Source organism: Bombina bombina, chromosome 4, assembly GCF_027579735.1.
Source record: "Bombina bombina isolate aBomBom1 chromosome 4, aBomBom1.pri, whole genome shotgun sequence".
NCBI lineage: Eukaryota > Metazoa > Chordata > Amphibia > Anura > Bombinatoridae > Bombina > Bombina bombina.
This window is the reverse complement of record NC_069502.1, coordinates 155699700-155718705: the sequence shown is the minus strand read 5'-3', so window position 1 is coordinate 155718705 and position 19006 is coordinate 155699700. Positions and strand designations below refer to the sequence as shown.

Sequence of the window (19006 nt, the reverse complement as noted above, 5' to 3'; positions counted from 1 at the left end):
CTAGTCCCTGCAAATTAGGCTAAAGTTTTATGCATACAGTATTATCCCAGTGAAGTGCCATTCCCCAGAATACTGAAGTGTAAAATATACATACATGACAGCCTGATACCAGTTGCTGCTACTGCATTTAAGGCTGAGTTTACATTATATCGGTATGGCAGAATTTTCTCATCAATTCCATTGTCAGAAAATAATAAGCTGCTACATACCTCTTTGCAGATTAATCTGCCCGCTGTCCCCTGATCTGAAGTTTACCTCTCCTCAGATGGCCGAGAAACAGCAATATGATCTTAACTACTCCGGCTAAAATCATAGAAAAACTCAGGTAGATTCTTCTTCAAATTCTACCAGAGAAGGAATAACACACTCCGGTGCTATTATAAAATAACAAACTTTTGATTGAAGGTATGAAACTAAGTATAATCACCAAAGTCCTCTCACACATCCTATCTATTCGTTGGGTGCAAGAGAATGACTGGTAATGGCAGTTAGGGGAGGAGCTATATAGCAGCTCTGCTGGGTGAATCCTCTTGCACTTCCTGTTGGGGAGGAGTTAATATCCCATAAGTAATGGATGATCCGTGGACTGGATACACTTAACAAGAGAAATGAAAAAAAAACCCACACTTTTTCTAACTTTGACCCCCAAAATCTGTTACACATCTACAATCACCAAAAAACACCCATGCTAAATAGTTCTAAATTTTGTCCTGAGTTTAGAAATACCCAACTTTACATGTTCTTTGCTTTTTTCGCAAGTTATAGGGTCATAAATACAAGTAGGACTTTGCTATTTCCAAACCACTTTTTTTTCAAAATTAGTGCTAGTTACATTGGCTGTAAATGCTTCTCTGGGATCCCCTTTGTTAAGAAATAGCAGACATATATGGCTTTGGCGTTGCTTTTTGGTAATTAGAAGGCCGATAAATGCTGATGCGCATCACACGTGTATTATGGCTAGCAGTGAAGGGGTTAATTAGGTAGCTTGTAGGGAGCTTGCAGGGTTAATTTTAGCTTTAGTGTAGAGATCAGCCTCCTACCTGACACATCAGACCCCCTGGTCCCTCCCAAACAGCTCTCTTCCCTCCCCCACCCCACAATTGTCCCCGCCATCTTAAGTACTGGCAGAAAGTCTGCAAGTACTAAAATAAAAGGTATATTTGTTTTTTTGTGATTTTTTTTAATAGCATATTTACATATGCTGCTGTGCAGGATCCCCCCAATTTTTTTTTAAATTTCTGTAGTGTAGCTCCCCCCCCCCAAAGACCAACCCCCCACCCCCTCCAAGTACCCTAAGGTATAATGTAGGGCTAACTCCCACCCCCCTTTCTCCCACTTCTTAACCAAAACATTTCTGAAGAGTAGCGGTTCCCACCCGCTCCCGCCCCGTGCACCCACCCGCCCGCCACCCACTGTGCGCGCATCTGTCGATCCCGCCCCCACCACATCACACGGCCCATCGATGGCCGCCCACCCGCCTCCCATGTCGGCTCCCACCCACCAACGATACCGGCCATCGATGACCAGTGCAGAGAGGGTCACAAAGTGTGTCTCTCTGCATCGGATGGCCAAGCAGGGTTATTGCAGGATGCCTCGATATTGAGGAATCACTGCAATAACCAGAAAGCAGCAGTAAGCGATCAGGATCACTTCCACCGCATTCCAAGACAAAGGACGTACGCCGTACGTCCTCGGTCGTTAAGTGTAATTTTTTTGTGGGACCACAAGACTTGCAAGTTACCTCCCCAGTTAGGAATTATTCAAAACTATTTATGATCATGGATGGCCCATCGATGGCCGCCCACCCGCCTCCCATGTCGGCTCCCACCCACCAACGATACCGGCCATCAATGACCGGTGCAGAGAGGGCCACAAAGTGTCTCTCTCTGCATCGGATGGCCAAGCAGGGTTATTGCAGAATGCCTCGATATTGATGCATCACTGCAATAACCAGAAAGCAGCAGTAAGCGATCAGGATCACTTCCACCGCATTTCCAAGACAAACGACGTACGCCTTACGTCCTCGGTCATTAAGTGTAATTTTTTTGTGGGACCACAAGACTTGCAAGTTACCTCCCCAGTTAGGAATTATTCAAAATTACTTATGATCATGGACAGACATTGGAGTCATAAATTACGTTTATATCAGAAAGCTCTCAATATGGATGTGAGCTAACCATGACTGTTGTTACTGGCAATTACTATAATACTGGCGCGATATGGCTGATCTCCTGGATGGCAATTACTAGAATTTAGGTGGAATAGCTTTGTGCACGGGAAAATTATTAGAATGAAAAATAAATAATTAATATTTAATAAATAAAAAAGATGATGGAGGGGAGGAAGACAAACATTGATGTAAGTCCATCTGAAAGAATTATGAAAACAACTACAAAGAGACAGGTAAAGGGAAGAAAATAAATGAAATATGAGAAAAAAAAATATTTTTTATATACTTTAATTCTACTGGTTCAAGCCAAGACTATACCAATCTCTGCTGGCTTTAGAATGGAAGCACATTCCTCTGAGCAGCGCGCAAGGCGTGAGGAGTTAAAAATACAATCTAGCTAAGCAAGTTGCGCAGTACAACGCAACATCCGTAGGAAGATTGTAATTTAACTCCTCCTCAGTCGATTTTCACTGATGTCCAGCCAGGCACTGTAGGGAGTTGCGGCGCGACGGGTGACACCGTCAGAGGAGATTAATTCCTGCTTGATGGTGTCAAGGACCACCAACATCTTCTCGTGGACCACTGGTTGGCGACCGCTGCTATATGTTATACTCTGACACTTGTATAACAAATCATTGCAAACACATTAAGGGGAAATCAATTTTACTGTACACTTTACAGTTCACTGTCCCTTTAATTGCATTACATAAAATATGTGGCATTACTGTAACTTTAAGACAGGGTAACCTTAAAAAGATTTTCAGACTTAAATTACAGGGAAAGGGGCAAAATAAATAATGAAAGTATACTGCAAAGTTGTTTTATTATGCACAAATAAGCAGTTTAGATTACAATATGAAATGTTTTACTGACCCCTTAAATGCAGTACTGCAATCAAAATGCCCATGTGTTGTTTTCCATGGGGATAATCGTGGACATCAGAGTGACTGAACGACTATAAAACCACCAAGCAGCAGTTAGGAGATGCTAAACCATTTCACTAGCAGCAAGCTGAGAGAGAACAATATCAAAGAAGGCAAAAAAACACAATTTATGTAAGAACTTACCTGATAAATTAATTTCTTTCATAGTGGCAAGAGTCCATGAGCTAGTGACGTATGGGATATACATTCCTACAAGGAGGGGGCAAAGTTTCCCAAACCTTAAAATGCCTATAAATACACCTCCCACCTCACTCATACCTTAATTTAACGTTTAACCAAGAAGTGAGGTGTAAAAAAAAAGGAGTAAAAAACATACAAAAAGAGGAACTGGAAAAAATAATGTGCTTTATATAAAAAAAAATTATGTTCACAAAAAATAGGGTGGGTCTCATGGACTCTTGCCACAATGAAAGAAATGAATTTGTCAGGTAAGTTCTTACATAAATTATGTTTTCTTTCAAGTACAGTGGGATATAATACCCAAGATGTGGAACTTCACGAGTCACTAGAGAGGGAGGGATAAAATAAAAACAGCTATTTCCGCTGAGAAATGAAATACCAAAAAATAATTAAGTTTTCTTAAAAATGTCAAAAAAACTAAAATCAAAGGCATTAGAATCAAACAAACAACTGCCTGAAGAACCTTTCTACCAAAGGCTGGCTCCGAAGAAGCAAACACATCAAAATGGTAACATTTAGTAAAAGTATGCAAAGAAGACCAAGTTGCTGCTTTACAAATTTGATCAACTGAAGCTTTATTCTTGAGAGCCCAAGAAGTGGCAACTGATCTAGTAGAATGAGCTGTAATTCTCTGAGGCGAAGATTGCCCAGCCTCCAAATAAACTTTGTGAATCAAAAGTCTCAACCAAGAAGCCAGAGAAATAGCAGAGGCTTTCTGACATTTCCTGGAGTCAGAAAAAATAACAAAAAGACTAGAAGTCTTTCTGAAATCTTTAGTAGCCTCAACATAATATTTCAAAGCTCTTACCACATCCAAAGAATGTAAAGACCTGTCAAGAGTATTCTTAGGATTAGGACACAAAGAAGGAACAACAATTTCCCTATTGATGTTGTTAGAATTCACAAACTTAGGCAAAAATTTAAATGAAGTCCGCAAAACAGCTTTATCTTGATGGAAAATCAGATAAGGAGACTCACAAGAGAGCAGACAATTCAGAAACTATTCGAGCAGAAGAGATAACCAAAAGAAAAAACACTTTGCAAGAAAGTAATTTAATGTCCAGAGAATGCATAAGCTCAAAAGGAAAAGCCTGTACAATCTTCAAAACCAAATTGAGACTCCAAGGAAGATAAATAGATTTAATAACAGGTTTAATATGAATCAAAGCCTGAACAAAACAGTGAATATCAGGAAGTTTAGCAATCATTCTATGAAATAAGAAAGAGCATAAATTTGTCATTTCAAAGTATTTGCAGACACACCCTTATCCAAACCATCCTGAAGAAACTGTAAAATCTTAGGAATTCTAAAAGAATGCCAAGAATAATCATGAGTTGAACACTATGAAATAAAGGTTTTCAAAACATGATAAAACATTTTCCTTGAAACAGACTTATGAGTCTGTATCATAGTGCTAATAACTGAGAAACCTCTATGACAGCACTAAGCATTCAATTTCCATGCCTTCAAATTTAGAGATTTGAGATCCTGATGGAAAAACGGCCCCTGAGACAGAAGGTCTGGCCTTAAAGGAAGTGGCCAAGGCTGGCAACTGGACATCCTGACAAGGTCCGCATACCAAAACCTGAGAGGCCAAGCTGGTGCTATTAGAAACACATAAGATTGTTCCATTATGATATTGGAGATAACTCTTGGAAGAAGAACCAGAGGCGGAAAATGTAAGCAGGTTGCTAAAATCAAGAAACTGATAGAGCATCCACTATCTCCGCCTGAGGATCCTTGGACCTGAAAAGGTATCTTGGAAACTTCTTGTTCAGACGTGAGGCCATCAGATCTATTTCTGGAGGATCCCACATCTGTACCAATTGAAAAAAGCAAATCTGGATGGAGAGACCACTCTCCTGGATGTAAAATCTGACGACTGATATAATCCGCTTCCCAATTGTCTACTGCTGGGAAACAAATTGCAGAAATTTGACAAGAGTTGGATTGCGCCCAAAAAAGTATCAGAGATACTTCTTTCATTGCTGAAGGACTGTGAGTCCCCCCTTGATGATTGACATATGCCAGTGTAGTGACATTGTTTGTTTGACATTGAATATAAAGTTCTCTATTCAATGGAGGCCAAGCCTGAAGTGCTCTGAAAATAGCACTGAGTACTAAAATATAGATTGGTAATCTCACCTCCTGAGGTTCCCAAACCCCTTGTGCTGACAGAGACCCTCAGACAGCTTCCAAACCTGAAAGACTTGCATCTGTCGTGATCACAGTCCAGGAAGGATGAACAAAAAAGGCCCCCTTGAACAATAAGGTGATGGTTTAAGTATATACACTGTGGTATCGGAGTATATTCCCTGCACCATTGGTGCAACATGCAAAGCTGTAGAGGTCTCATATGAAAACGAGCAAAGGGGATCGTGTCTGATGCTGCAGTCATGAGACCTAACACTTCCATGCACAGAGCCACTGAAGGGAATGATAGAGGCTGAAGGTTGGTGAAACCAACTTCCTTTGTCTCTTGTCTGTCAGAGAAAGAGTCATGGACACAATCTATCTGGAATCCTAAAAAGGTGACCTTTGCCCGAGGAATCGAGAAACTCTCTTGTAAATTGATCCTACAACCGTGTCTTTGAAGAAAAGTTGTTTTCGTGTGAGATTCTGCTAAATGAAAAGATTGAGCTAGTACCAAGATATCGTCCAAGTAAGGAAACACCGCAATACCCTGCTCTCTGCTCTGATTACAGATAGAAGGGAACCGAGAAACTGAAAAGATTCTCGGAGCTGTCGCTAGGCCAAACGGAAGAGCGACAAATTGGTAAAGCTTGTCTAGAAAGGAGAATCTCAGAAAACAATAGTGGTCTAGATGAATCATAATGTGAAGATAAGTATCCTGTAAGTCTACTGTGGAGATTAAATGACCTTGCTGAACAAAAGGCAGAATAGTCCTTATAGTCACCATTCTAAAAGTTGGGACTCTTACAAAACGATTAAGAGTTTTCAGATCCAGAATTGGTCTGAATGAACCTTCCTTCTTTGGGACAATGAACAGATTTGAATAAAAACCCAAACCCTGTTCCTGTTGAGGAACTAGAACAATCACCCCTGAAAGCTCTAGATCTGAAACACACTTCAGAAAAGCCTGAGCCTTTCACAGGGTTTGTTGGAACATGGGAAAGAAATAATCTTACCACAGGAGGTCTTATTCTGAAACCTATTCAATACCACTGAGAAAGAATATCCTGAATCCACTGATTTTGGACAGAACCTGCCCAAATGTCTTGAAATAATTTAAATCTGCCCCTACCAGTTGAACTGGTTTGAGGGGTGCACCTTCATGCAGTCTTAGGGGCTGTATTTGGTTTCTTATAAGGCTTGAATTTTTTTCCAATTCGTAGATGGTCTCTAATTGGAACCAGAGGCCTTAGGGGAAGGAGTGTTTTTTTGTTCTTTAAACTGATGAAAGGAACAAAAACGATTAGGAGCTTTGAATTTAGCCTTAGATTTCTTATCTTGGGGCAGAAGAACTCCCTTACCCCCAGTGATAGTGGAGATAATAGAATCCAATTGAGAACCAAATAAATTATTAACTTGAAAAGATAGCGATAGTAATCTAGATTTAGACACCATATCAGCATTCCATGAATTTAGCCATAAAGCTCTTCTAGATAGAATAGCTAACGACATAGGTTTGGTATCTATCATAATAATATCAAATACAGCATCACAAATGAAATGATTAGCATGTTGAAGTAAAAGAACAATATTAGACAATTCAGGATCTGATAACTGCTGTGCTAGACTGTCCAACCAAAAAGTTGAAGCAGCTGCAACATCAGCCATAGAAACAGCAGGTCTAAGAATAAAGCCTGTATGTAAATATGCCTTTTAAGATAAAATTCAATTTTCCTATCTAAGGGATCCTTAAAAGAAGTACTATCTTCCATAGGAATAGTAGTACGCTTTACAAGAGTAGAAATAGCTCCCAAAGCTCTAAATTGGACACAGGTAAAGGATACAATTTTTTAAACCAAGGAGGAGGATTAAAAGAAGTACCAGGCTTAGACAATTCCTTAGCAATCATATTAGAGATAGCATCGGGAATAGGTAAAACTTCAGGAGTAACCTCAGAAGTCTTAAAAACAGAATGCAAATGTTTGCTATTCTTGTCATCAAAAGGACTAGTTTCCTCAATACCTAAAGTAAACAATACTTCCTTTAACAAAGAACGAATATATTCAATCTTAAAAAGAAAACAGAATTTATGTTTACCTGATAAATTACTTTCTCCAACGGTGTGTCCGGTCCACGGCGTCATCCTTACTTGTGGGATATTCTCTTCCCCAACAGGAAATGGCAAAGAGCCCAGCAAAGCTGGTCACATGATCCCTCCTAGGCTCCGCCTTCCCCAGTCATTCGACCGACGTAAAGGAGGAATATTTGCATAGGAGAAATCATATGATACCGTGGTGACTGTAGTTAGAGAAAATAAATCATCAGACCTGATTAAAAAACCAGGGCGAGCCGTGGACCGGACACACCGTTGGAGAAAGTAATTTATCAGGTAAACATAAATTCTGTTTTCTCCAACATAGGTGTGTCCGGTCCACGGCGTCATCCTTACTTGTGGGAACCAATACCAAAGCTTTAGGACACGGATGATGGGAGGGAGCAAATCAGGTCACCTAGATGGAAGGCACCACGGCTTGCAAAAACTTTCTCCCAAAAATAGCCTCAGAAGAAGCAAAAGTATCAAATTTGTAAAATTTGGTAAAAGTGTGCAGTGAAGACCAAGTCGCTGCCTTACATATCTGATCAACAGAAGCCTCGTTCTTGAAGGCCCATGTGGAAGCCACGGCCCTAGTGGAATGAGCTGTGATTCTTTCAGGAGGCTGCCGTCCGGCAGTCTCATAAGCCAATCTGATGATGCTTTTAAGCCAAAAAGAGAGAGAGGTAGAAGTTGCTTTTTGACCTCTCCTTTTACCAGAACAAACAACAAACAAGGAAGATGTTTTTCTGAAATCCTTTGTAGCCTCTAAATAGAATTTTAGAGCACGAACTACATCCAAATTGTGCAACAAACGTTCCTTCTTTGAAACTGGATTCGGACACAAAGAAGGCACGACTATCTCCTGGTTAATATTTTTGTTAGAAACAACTTTCGGAAGAAAACCAGGTTTAGTACGCAAAACCACCTTATCTGCATGGAACACCAGATAAGGAGGAGAACACTGCAGAGCAGATAACTCTGAAACTCTTCTAGCAGAAGAAATTGCAACCAAAAACAAAACTTTCCAAGATAATAACTTGATATCAACGGAATGTAGGGGTTCAAATGGAACCCCCTGAAGAACTGAAAGAACTAAATTGAGACTCCAAGGAGGAGTCAAAGGTTTGTAAACAGGCTTGATTCTAACCAGAGCCTGAACAAAAGCTTGAACATCTGGCACAGCCGCCAGCTTTTTGTGAAGTAAAACAGATAAAGCAGAAATCTGTCCCTTCAAAGAACTTGCAGATAATCCTTTCTCCAAACCTTCTTGAAGAAAGGATAGAATCTTAGGAATTTTTATCTTGTTCCATGGGAATCCTTTAGATTCACACCAACAGATATATTTTTTCCATATTTTATGGTAGATTTTTCTAGTTACAGGCTTTCTAGCCTGAACAAGAGTATCAATGACAGAATCTGAGAACCCTCGCTTTGATAAAATCAAGCGTTCAATCTCCAAGCAGTCAGTTGGAGTGAGGCCAGATTCGGATGTTCGAACGGACCTTGAACAAGAAGGTCCTGTCTCAAAGGTAGCTTCCATAGTGGAGCCGATGACATATTCACCAGATCTGCATACCAAGTCCTGCGTGGCCACGCAGGAGCTATCAAGATCACCGATACCCTCTCCTGTTTGATCCTGGCTACCAGCCTGGGAATGAGAGGAAACGGTGGGAACACATAAGCTAGGTTGAAGCTCCAAGGTGCTACTAGTGCATCCACTAGAGTCGCCTTGGGATCCCTGGATCTGGACCCGTAGCAAGGAACCTTGAAGTTCTGACGAGACGCCATCAGATCCATGTCTGGAATGCCCCACAATTGAATTATTTGGGCAAAGATTTCCGGATGGAGTTCCCACTCCCCCGGATGAAATGTCTGACGACTCAGAAAATCCGCTTCCCAATTTTCCACTCCTGGGATGTGGATTGCAGACAAGTGGCAGGAGTGATCCTCCGCCCATTGAATTATTTTGGTCACTTCTTCCATCGCCAGGGAACTCCTTGTTCCCCCCTGATGGTTGATATACGCAACAGTCGTCATGTTGTCTGATTGAAACCGTATGAATTTGGCCTTTGCTAGCTGAGGCCAAGCCTTGAGAGCATTGAATATCGCTCTCAGTTCCAGAATATTTATCGGGAGAAGAGATTCTTCCCGAGACCAAAGACCCTGAGCTTTCAGGGGTTCCCAGACCGCGCCCCAGCCCACCAGACTGGCGTCGGTCGTGACAATGACCCACTCTGGTCTGCGGAAGCTCATCCCTTGTGACAGGTTGTCCAGGGTCAGCCACCAACGGAGTGAATCTCTGGTCCTCTGATCTACTTGTATCGTCGGAGACAAGTCTGTATAATCCCCATTCCACTGACTGAGCATGCACAGTTGTAATGGTCTTAGATGAATTCGCGCAAAAGGAACTATGTCCATTGCCGCGACCATCAAACCTATTACTTCCATGCACTGCGCTATGGAAGGAAGAAGAACAGAATGAAGTACTTGACAAGAGCTTAGAAGTTTTGATTTTCTGGCCTCTGTCAGAAAAATCCTCATTTCTAAGGAGTCTATTATTGTTCCCAAGAAGGGAACTCTTGTTGACGTAGAGAACTTTTTTCTACGTTCACTTTCCACCCGTGAGATCTGAGAAAGGCCAGGACAATGTCCGTATGAGCCTTTGCTTGTGGTAGAGACGACGCTTGAATCAGTATGTCGTCCAAGTAAGGTACTACTGCAATGCCCCTTGGTCTTAGCACCGCTAGAAGGGACCCTAGTACCTTTGTGAAAATTCTTGGAGCAGTGGCTAATCCGAATGGAAGTGCCACAAACTGGTAATGCTTGTCCAGAAAGGCGAACCTTAGGAACCGATGATGTTCCTTGTGGATAGGAATATGTAGATACGCATCCTTTAAATCCACCGTGGTCATGAATTGACCTTCCTGGATGGTAGGAAGAATTGTCCGAATGGTTTCCATTTTGAACGATGGAACCTTGAGAAATTTGTTTAGGATCTTGAGATCTAAGATTGGTCTGAATGTTCCCTCTTTTTTGGGAACTATGAACAGATTGGAGTAGAATCCCATCCCTTGTTCTCCTAATGGAACAGGATGAATCACTCCCATTTTTAACAGGTCTTCTACACAATGTAAGAATGCCTGTCTTTTTATGTGGTCTGAAGACAATTGAGACCTGTGGAACCTTCCCCTTGGGGGTAGCTCCTTGAATTCCAGAAGATAACCTTGGGAGACTATTTCTAGCGCCCAAGGATCCAGAACATCTCTTGCCCAAGCCTGAGCGAAGAGAGAAAGTCTGCCCCCCACCAGATCCGGTCCCGGATCGGGGGCCAACATCTCATGCTGTCTTGGTAGCAGTGGCAGGTTTCTTGGCCTGCTTACCTTTGTTCCAGCCTTGCATTGGCCTCCAGGCTGGCTTGGTTTGAGAAGTATTACCCTCTTGCTTAGAGGATGTAGAACTTGAGGCTGGTCCGTTTCTGCGAAAGGGACGAAAATTTGGTTTATTTTTAGCCTTAAAAGACCTATCCTGAGGAAGGGCGTGGCCCTTACCCCCAGTGATATCTGAAATAATCTCTTTCAAGTCAGGGCCAAACAGCGTTTTCCCCTTGAAAGGTATGTTAAGCAATTTGTTCTTGGAGGACGCATCCGCTGACCAAGACTTTAGCCAAAGCGCTCTGCGCGCCACAATAGCAAACCCTGAATTTTTCGCCGCTAATCTAGCTAATTGCAAAGTGGCGTCTAAGGTAAAAGAGTTAGCCAACTTAAGTGCTTGAACTCTGCCCATAACCTCCTCATAAGAGGATGCTTGATTGAGCGACTTTTCTAGTTCCTCGAACCAGAAACACGCTGCTGTAGTGACAGGAACAATGCATGAAATTGGTTGTAGAAGGTAACCTTGCTGAACAAACATCTTTTTAAGCAAACCCTCTAATTTTTTGTCCATAGGATCTTTAAAAGCACAACTATCTTCTATAGGGATAGTGGTGCGTTTGTTTAGAGTAGAAACCGCCCCCTCGACCTTGGGGACTGTCTGCCATAAGTCCTTCCTGGGGTCGACCATAGGAAATAATTTCTTAAATATAGGGGGAGGGACAAAAGGTATGCCGGGCCTTTCCCATTCTTTATTTACAATGTCCGCCACCCGCTTGGGTATAGGAAAAGCTTCGGGGGGCACCGGGACCTCTAGGAACCTGTCCATTTTACATAATTTCTCTGGAATGACCAAATTGTCACAATCATCCAGAGTAGATAACACCTCCTTAAGCAGAGCGCGGAGATGTTCCAATTTAAATTTAAATGTAATAACATCAGGTTCAGCTTGTTGAGAAATTTTTCCTGAATCTGAAATTTCTCCCTCAGACAAAACCTCCCTAGCCCCTTCAGACTGGTGTAAGGGCATGTCAGAACCATTATCATCAGCGTCCTCATGCTCTTCAGTATCTAAAACAGAGCAGTCGCGCTTTCGCTGATAAGTGGGCATTTTGGCTAAAATGTTTTTAATAGAATTATCCATTACAGCCGTTAATTGTTGCATAGTAAGGAGGATTGGCGCACTAGATGTACTAGGGGCCTCCTGAGTGGGCAAGACTGGTGTAGACATAGAAGGGGATGATGCAGTACCATGCTTACTCCCCTCACTTAAGGAATCGTTTTGGGCAACATTATTATCAGTGGTATCATTGTCCCTACTTTGTTTGTCACATTTATCACATATATTTAAATGGATAGGAACCTTGGCTTCCGAACATACAGAACATCGTCTATCTGATAGTTCAGACATGTTAATAGGCATAAACTTGGTAACAAAGCACAAAAAACGTTTTAAAATAAAACCGTTACTGTCTCTTTAAATTTTAAACTGAACACACTTTTTTACTGAATATACGCAAAAGTATGAAGGAAATGTTCAAAATTCACCAAAATTTCACCACAGTGTCATAAAGCCTTAAAAGTATTGCACACCAAATTTGAAAGCTTTAACTCTTAAAATAACGGAACCGGAGCCGTTTTTACATTTAACCCCTATACAGTCCCTGGTATCTGCTTTGCTGAGACCCAACCAAGCCCAGAGGGGAATACGATACCAAATGACGCCTTCAATAAGCTTTTTCAGTGGATCTGAGCTCCTCACACATGCATCTGCATGCCTTGTTTCTCAAAAACAACTGCGCATTAGTGGCGCGAAAATGAGGCTCTGCCTATGACTAGAAAAGGCCCCCAGTGAAAAAGGTGTCCAATACAGTGCCTGTCCGTTTTTTTAACAATTTGCCAAGATTAAAATAATTCTCCTAAGTTATAAACCATTAAACATGCTTATATAGTAATCGTTTTGGCCCAGAAAAATGTCTACCAGTCTTTAAAGCCCTTGTGAAGCCCTTGTATTCTTATATTGAAAATTAAGAAAATGGCTTACCGGATCCCATAGGGAAAATGACAGCTTCCAGCATTACCAAGTCTTGTTAGAAATGTGTCATACCTCAAGCAGCCAAAGTCTGCTCACTGTTTCCCCCAACTGAAGTTAATTCCTCTCAACAGTCCTGTGTGGAAACAGCCATCGATTTTAGTAACGGTTGCTAAAATCATTTTCCTCTTACAAACAGAAATCTTCATCTCTTTTCTGTTTCAGAGTAAATAGTACATACCAGCACTATTTTAAAATAACAAACTCTTGATTGAAGAATAAAAACTACATTTAAACACCAAAAAACTCTGAGCCATCTCCGTGGAGATGTTGCCTGTGCAACGGCAAAGAGAATGACTGGGGAAGGCGGAGCCTAGGAGGGATCATGAGACCAGCTTTGCTGGGCTCTTTGCCATTTCCTGTTGGGGAAGAGAATATCCCACAAGTAAGGATGACGCCGTGGACCGGACACACCTATGTTGGAGAAAGGTAGATTTATCAATTTCAGTGTCTGAAGTAGGATCTTCTGAGCCAGAGATATCAGCAGAAAATACTTCAGTATGCTGTTAATCAATACAAACTTCATCAGATCTATAAGAAGTTATAAGAGACCTTTTAAATTTATTTGAAGGCGGAATAGCAGTCATAGCCTTCTTTATGGCTGCAAAAATATAATATTTAATATCTACAGGAATATCATGTACATTAGACTGTGAAGGTTTAACAGTAGATAACAAGTGCCACATATTTGAGCTGAAGAAAGAAGATCAGCTAATTTACAACATACACACTTTACTTTGGTAGATTTGTTTTCAGGCAACTTGGTTCCTACAGTTACATCAGAGGCAGGATCAGTTTGAGGCATCTTGCAAAATGTAACAAAAAAAAGAAAAAAATAACATTTAAACAAAATATCCAATTTCCTCAAAATAGCAGTTTCAGGAATGGGATAAAATGCTTATGAAAAAATACTTAAATGAAAAACAAAAGCATCATAGCCCTCTGTAGCAAATGAGAGCAGAGAGCAAAAGAGGGAGAGACTTAATACATTTTTTTTTGGCGCCAACAATGACGCAAACAAAGATGACGCAAATGCAGAGAAAAAACTTTTGGCGCCAAAGTTAACAAGAAATGACACAAATTTTTTCATAACAGGCGCGACTTTGCGCCAAAAAAATTGCATCAGCAAAGACGCAAAAAATGATGTGACTCACGTCATAACAAACACAACCTCTGCGCAAAAAATATTTGCTCAAAAAATAATGCAATAAATAGAAGCATTTTGCATCATCGCAAGCTTATTTTGCCCGTGAAAATTTGAAAAATCAAGTCCGAAGTTACAACTAGCTGGAACCCCAGGTAAGAAAAAATTACTAAATTTCTCTCAAAAACATAATTTCCATGCTGAAACTGTTAGACTGCAAAGGGAAATACACATAGACCTGACTCATGGCAAATATATGCAATATATATTAAAACTTAAATATAAAGTGCCAAACATAGCTGAGAGTGTCTTAAAAAATAATATATACTTACCTGAAGACACCCATCCATATATAGCAGACAGCCAAACCAGTACTGAAACATATCAGCAGAGGTAATGGTAGAGGAGTATAATGTCGATCTGTAAAGGGAGGTGGCAGATGAATCCCCACGACTGAATTTACAGAGAGCCTTAGAATAGATTTCCCATAGGTGAAAACATGACATCATCAGGCAATACTACCTTCACATGCCTCAGACAAACACTGTACTTTGAGAGGAATTGGGCTTCAAAATGCTTAGAAGTGCCTTTCACAGAAGAAATCAAGCACAACTTGCTTCACCATCCTCCAACGAAGGCAAAGTTTGTAAAACTAAGGTATGAGTGAGGTGGGAGGTGTATTTATAGGCATTTTGAGGTTTGGGAAACTTTGCCCCCTCCTGGTAGGAATGTATATCCCATACGTCACTAGCTCATGGACTCTTGCCACTTGCATGAAAGAACACCCAGTAGTACTTAAATAGTATTTTATTATGTAAATGTGATATAAATAAATATATAAACTATATTAATATTAGATAATTTGTGCAAAATAAAATGGTTACTTGTATTAGATAACTATTTATGGGTGTTGTAGTTTACTGTTTGATTGTTTTTTTTTTGTTTGTTTTTCTTAATTTTTAGATTTTATATTACAGAAAAATACCGGTGAAAACAGCGAAATCCAGCAATAAGCAACATAATTGTGTTAGATTAAAACTGTTATGTGGAGTTTACCTTAGTTGTATTTTTGAGGTAATATAGATGCTGTCTCCAGCTTTTGGTCAGTTTTACTATTGTTGTGCCTTCTAGATCCTATTTTATGGGGGCGGAGCTAGCCACGCAGGATGATGGCTGCCTTTTGAAAGAGCTCTCATCTCCAACTCCGGCTTCAAGCTCACTAACTATGTGCAAATCCCCTTAAAACCTCTATAACCCCTACAGGAAACATCTCTAGAGACCCTCCTCAACATATGGATCACTCACGGCTTTAAACTAAAGTACTATTTCCCCTAGTTCTTTCAAAGACACCGCAGGCTACCACGCAGCGGCGGACTCCCCCCTGATCTCAGCACTTACCTCTCCTTTAACTACCTCCCCTTCAATCACCGGACCTAGTGATCCACAGGCACCCTTCAGCGTGATTTCACAGGCAGGAGCACACTCCGGACTTGCCTGCTACCGCTCTCACTGCTGATATACTGTCTGGCGTGATGCTACCACGCGGCCTACAACTGAGGCCTGAGACTGTCTGCTTCTAACACGCCTGCAGCGGTAGTCCTCAGATTCTCCCTCATAGTGAGTATCGGCTTCTACATACTCAGTTAATACTCATAACAACCACCCTCCTCCAGACTTAACACACAGGGGACAAATAAGACTCATACAGGAGGGCCGAGCTGACAGACCCACACTCTTACAGGAGCTCCGGACTTACCCGCAACCGCTTGCACTGCTAACCCGCTGTCCGGCATTTTGTCACCACGTGACATACAACGGAGGCCTGAGACTGTTTGCATATAACTCGCCTGCAGCGGTAGCCCTCAGATCCTTCCTCACAGTGAGTGAGTACCAGCTGCAACGTACTCAACTACCGCACACTCCTAATAAATACCCCCCTCCAGGCTCATCACACAGGTGACAAAACAAGTCTTATGCGGGAGGGTTGAGCTGTCAGTCTCACATATCGACAGAGTATAAAGTAATAAAGTTGTGATACCGGTCTAACACCCCTTGCAATCTTTTGCTGACAGGTTTAAAAACGGACTGTGCTCCCCTTTTTCCTCACCTTGGATTTCTATCCTCTGAATACCTCTCTGTGGTATAAACTCTGCTCTCTACAACAGGCAAGATCACTGGCCATACAGCCCCCCTATAACCAGTTATTGCTGCTGCCCATTCTACTTTAAACACCTGAAACTATATCTTTGGTCTTTAATGTAATGCCTTGCAAAAGGCAGGTCAAATCAGAAAACAGAACCCCACTAAGACTCTCAACCACTATCTCAAGCCCTCAGGGGCCTCAGCACCCATTTGCTCAGAGAGTGATCTAACCTCTGCAACACCAACAATGAGCAACCCCATGTCTGCAGAAGCCCCCTCCAACATGTTTGTCACTAAATCAGACATACTTCATCTTTCATCTAAGGAAGATGTCAAAGAAATCCTCCAGGAAATGAGAAACCTTTTTGGCGATCTACGCAAAGACATGGGGGCGCTTGACCAGATAGTTACAGATCTGGAAGAGAAGCAAGAGATAATACATGTCAACAGATTTCATCCCGTATCTCAGACCAGGACCGCAAGATTAATGCTATGGCCGACAAATTGGAAGACCTTGAAAATAGGTGCCGACGCAACAATCTGCGTATCCGGGGTGTCTCAGAAACTGTCTTTCCCCCTGCCATAGAAGGATATCTGCAAGCTCTCTTCAAAATTATAAGAGATAATCCAACAGCAGAGAATATGGCAACTGAAAGGGCACATAGGGCGGCAAGACCCAAACCTCCCCCCAAAGCACCACCCAGGGACATTATAGTTAAATTTTCAAGGTATAAAAGACAAGGAAGAGCTCCTCCGGTGTGCTAGATCAAAACACCCTATTTTTCATGCTGGGGAGGAGATCTCTTTGTTCTCAGATCTATCTCAAGCAACGCTCCAGAAACGGAGAGAACTTGCTCCTATCACGGCATCCCTGAGAGATCGCAAAATACAGTACAGATGGGGGTTTCCAGTATCCTTGATAGTCTCGGACAACAACAGAACACTAACCTATAGACCTGGAGACGACATTCAAGCTTTTTGCAAGGAACTTTCCATACCATACTCCGAGCCAACAACAGCTGACACCACCCACCCCCCCTTGAGGCCCTCACTAGCTCTGGGGCCTACCACTTCAAGAGATGACCCTCATTAAGGTGGACATATACTCACTGCTATACGAATCTTGTCCTCTGCTTCCAGTCAGGCAGGGGTGCCAACACCATGTTGGACCCTCAGACTGGGGAATAACTCTATTGAACTAAGGGACTCTCTGACCCCCTCCTTTACGGGGACCGTATCCTTTTGAAATTGCTCGAATTGTCTGACACATTAGGGCACATAAGATCTGTTTACCAATGTTTTAGATTGTTTAATTATTACTGTGTTAATGTTCAAATTTGTTTACCTGACCTATTGTTCTAACTTGTCTTCCCTCCTAGGTTTATTCTATAGAGCACTGTTTTGTTTTATTAATGTGTATGCTCCAGAGTATAAATGTGCAACAGGTTGAGTTAAGGCTGTTGATAATATCTTAAACTCACTATCTACTACACTTTTCTCTCTCACCTAACAGTAGAATTTTAGGATCTATCTAAGCTATTTCACAACACCAACTCAGATGGCATCCCCCACTAGAAGAGATGCACTTAGATCCTTGCCCTCACATATTACCAGATCCCACAAAACCTCCCTAGGAACTCTGTCTCGAAACACAGTGAGACATATTCTAGCATAAAAACCTTATCTCTCTTATATGTAATAGGAGTCCCCATTCCCCAAATATTGAAAAAAGTAGTTCCCCCCCTAGATCCTATTTTATAATATTGTTTTTGTTTTGTAGATTTGATCTTATTCAAACAATATTTACTAGCTCTTTCAGTACAAACACACTCCACAAACAGAACAATGTACCACAAGATTAAAGAGAATTACTTGTTCCAGATGTTGATTACTAATGCCCTTAAAATGTATAGATTCTTAACAAGCAGGTATGCAAATAACAAGCTTGTGGGCTTTCTGGTATAAACAAACAATAAATATTACAGTTCAATGAGTAAAGGTTCTTACCTGCTACTCTCAGCAAACTTGCAAGTGACAGGAGTTTCGCTGACTGCTTGTAGCTTGTCGGGCACTGAGAAATGCATTCCTTGATGAGATCCAGGCGATTGTTGCACAAACGCACTAGAGATTTAAAAAATAAATAGTTAATAATAATAAATATTTAGCCTGTATAATGCAAGTAAATGTACTGTAAACATGTTAAAAAAATAAACGTTCAATAGAAATACAAAAGTTGACAAAGAAAACAAATTGACAGGAATAGCGACCTGATTGAAATCTTCCTAGCAATCAATTCTTCAGCAGTGTAAATCACCTGCACAAGTCATAAGAAAGGACTGATTTCCACTCCAAACTGTTTATTTATGTATTTAATATTCAAAGAGAAACACCAGCTCTATACTAGATTAGAATGACAATCTTTAAAGCTAATTCTGAAATGGCTCCAGAAACCCCCCGCATGAAGGAGAGTAGCCCCATATAACCCATTAATTGCGTATTCTATCTGTACCATTATCAATCTTAAACCTCTTTAGGTTGGTGGGAAAAGTGGGTTATCACAGAAATATATGGGCTTTTATTTTTTGTCCTAGCAATTGTCAATAATATCAACAACCTCTCAGTCAGGAAACAGGGTAAACTTGTACGTAGTAATGTAAATAAATAGAACATGATGAAAACAAAATTTATGCTTACCTGATAGATTAATTTATTTCACGCTGGTGAAAGTCCACAACTC

General features: G+C 41.1%; 1 protein-coding gene across 3 annotated transcripts in view; it reads right to left on the bottom strand.

The window, feature by feature from the left end:
• The window catches only part of NBAS (NBAS subunit of NRZ tethering complex), a 1903611-nt gene that overhangs the window by 898721 nt on the left and 985884 nt on the right, over window positions 1–19006 (bottom strand). For all 3 annotated transcript variants that reach the window (XM_053709663.1, XM_053709664.1, XM_053709665.1), the window contains exon 32: window positions 18277–18390. In XM_053709663.1, the coding sequence (XP_053565638.1) occupies window positions 18277–18390 (114 nt within the window). The remainder of the gene's footprint in view (window positions 1–18276; window positions 18391–19006) is intronic.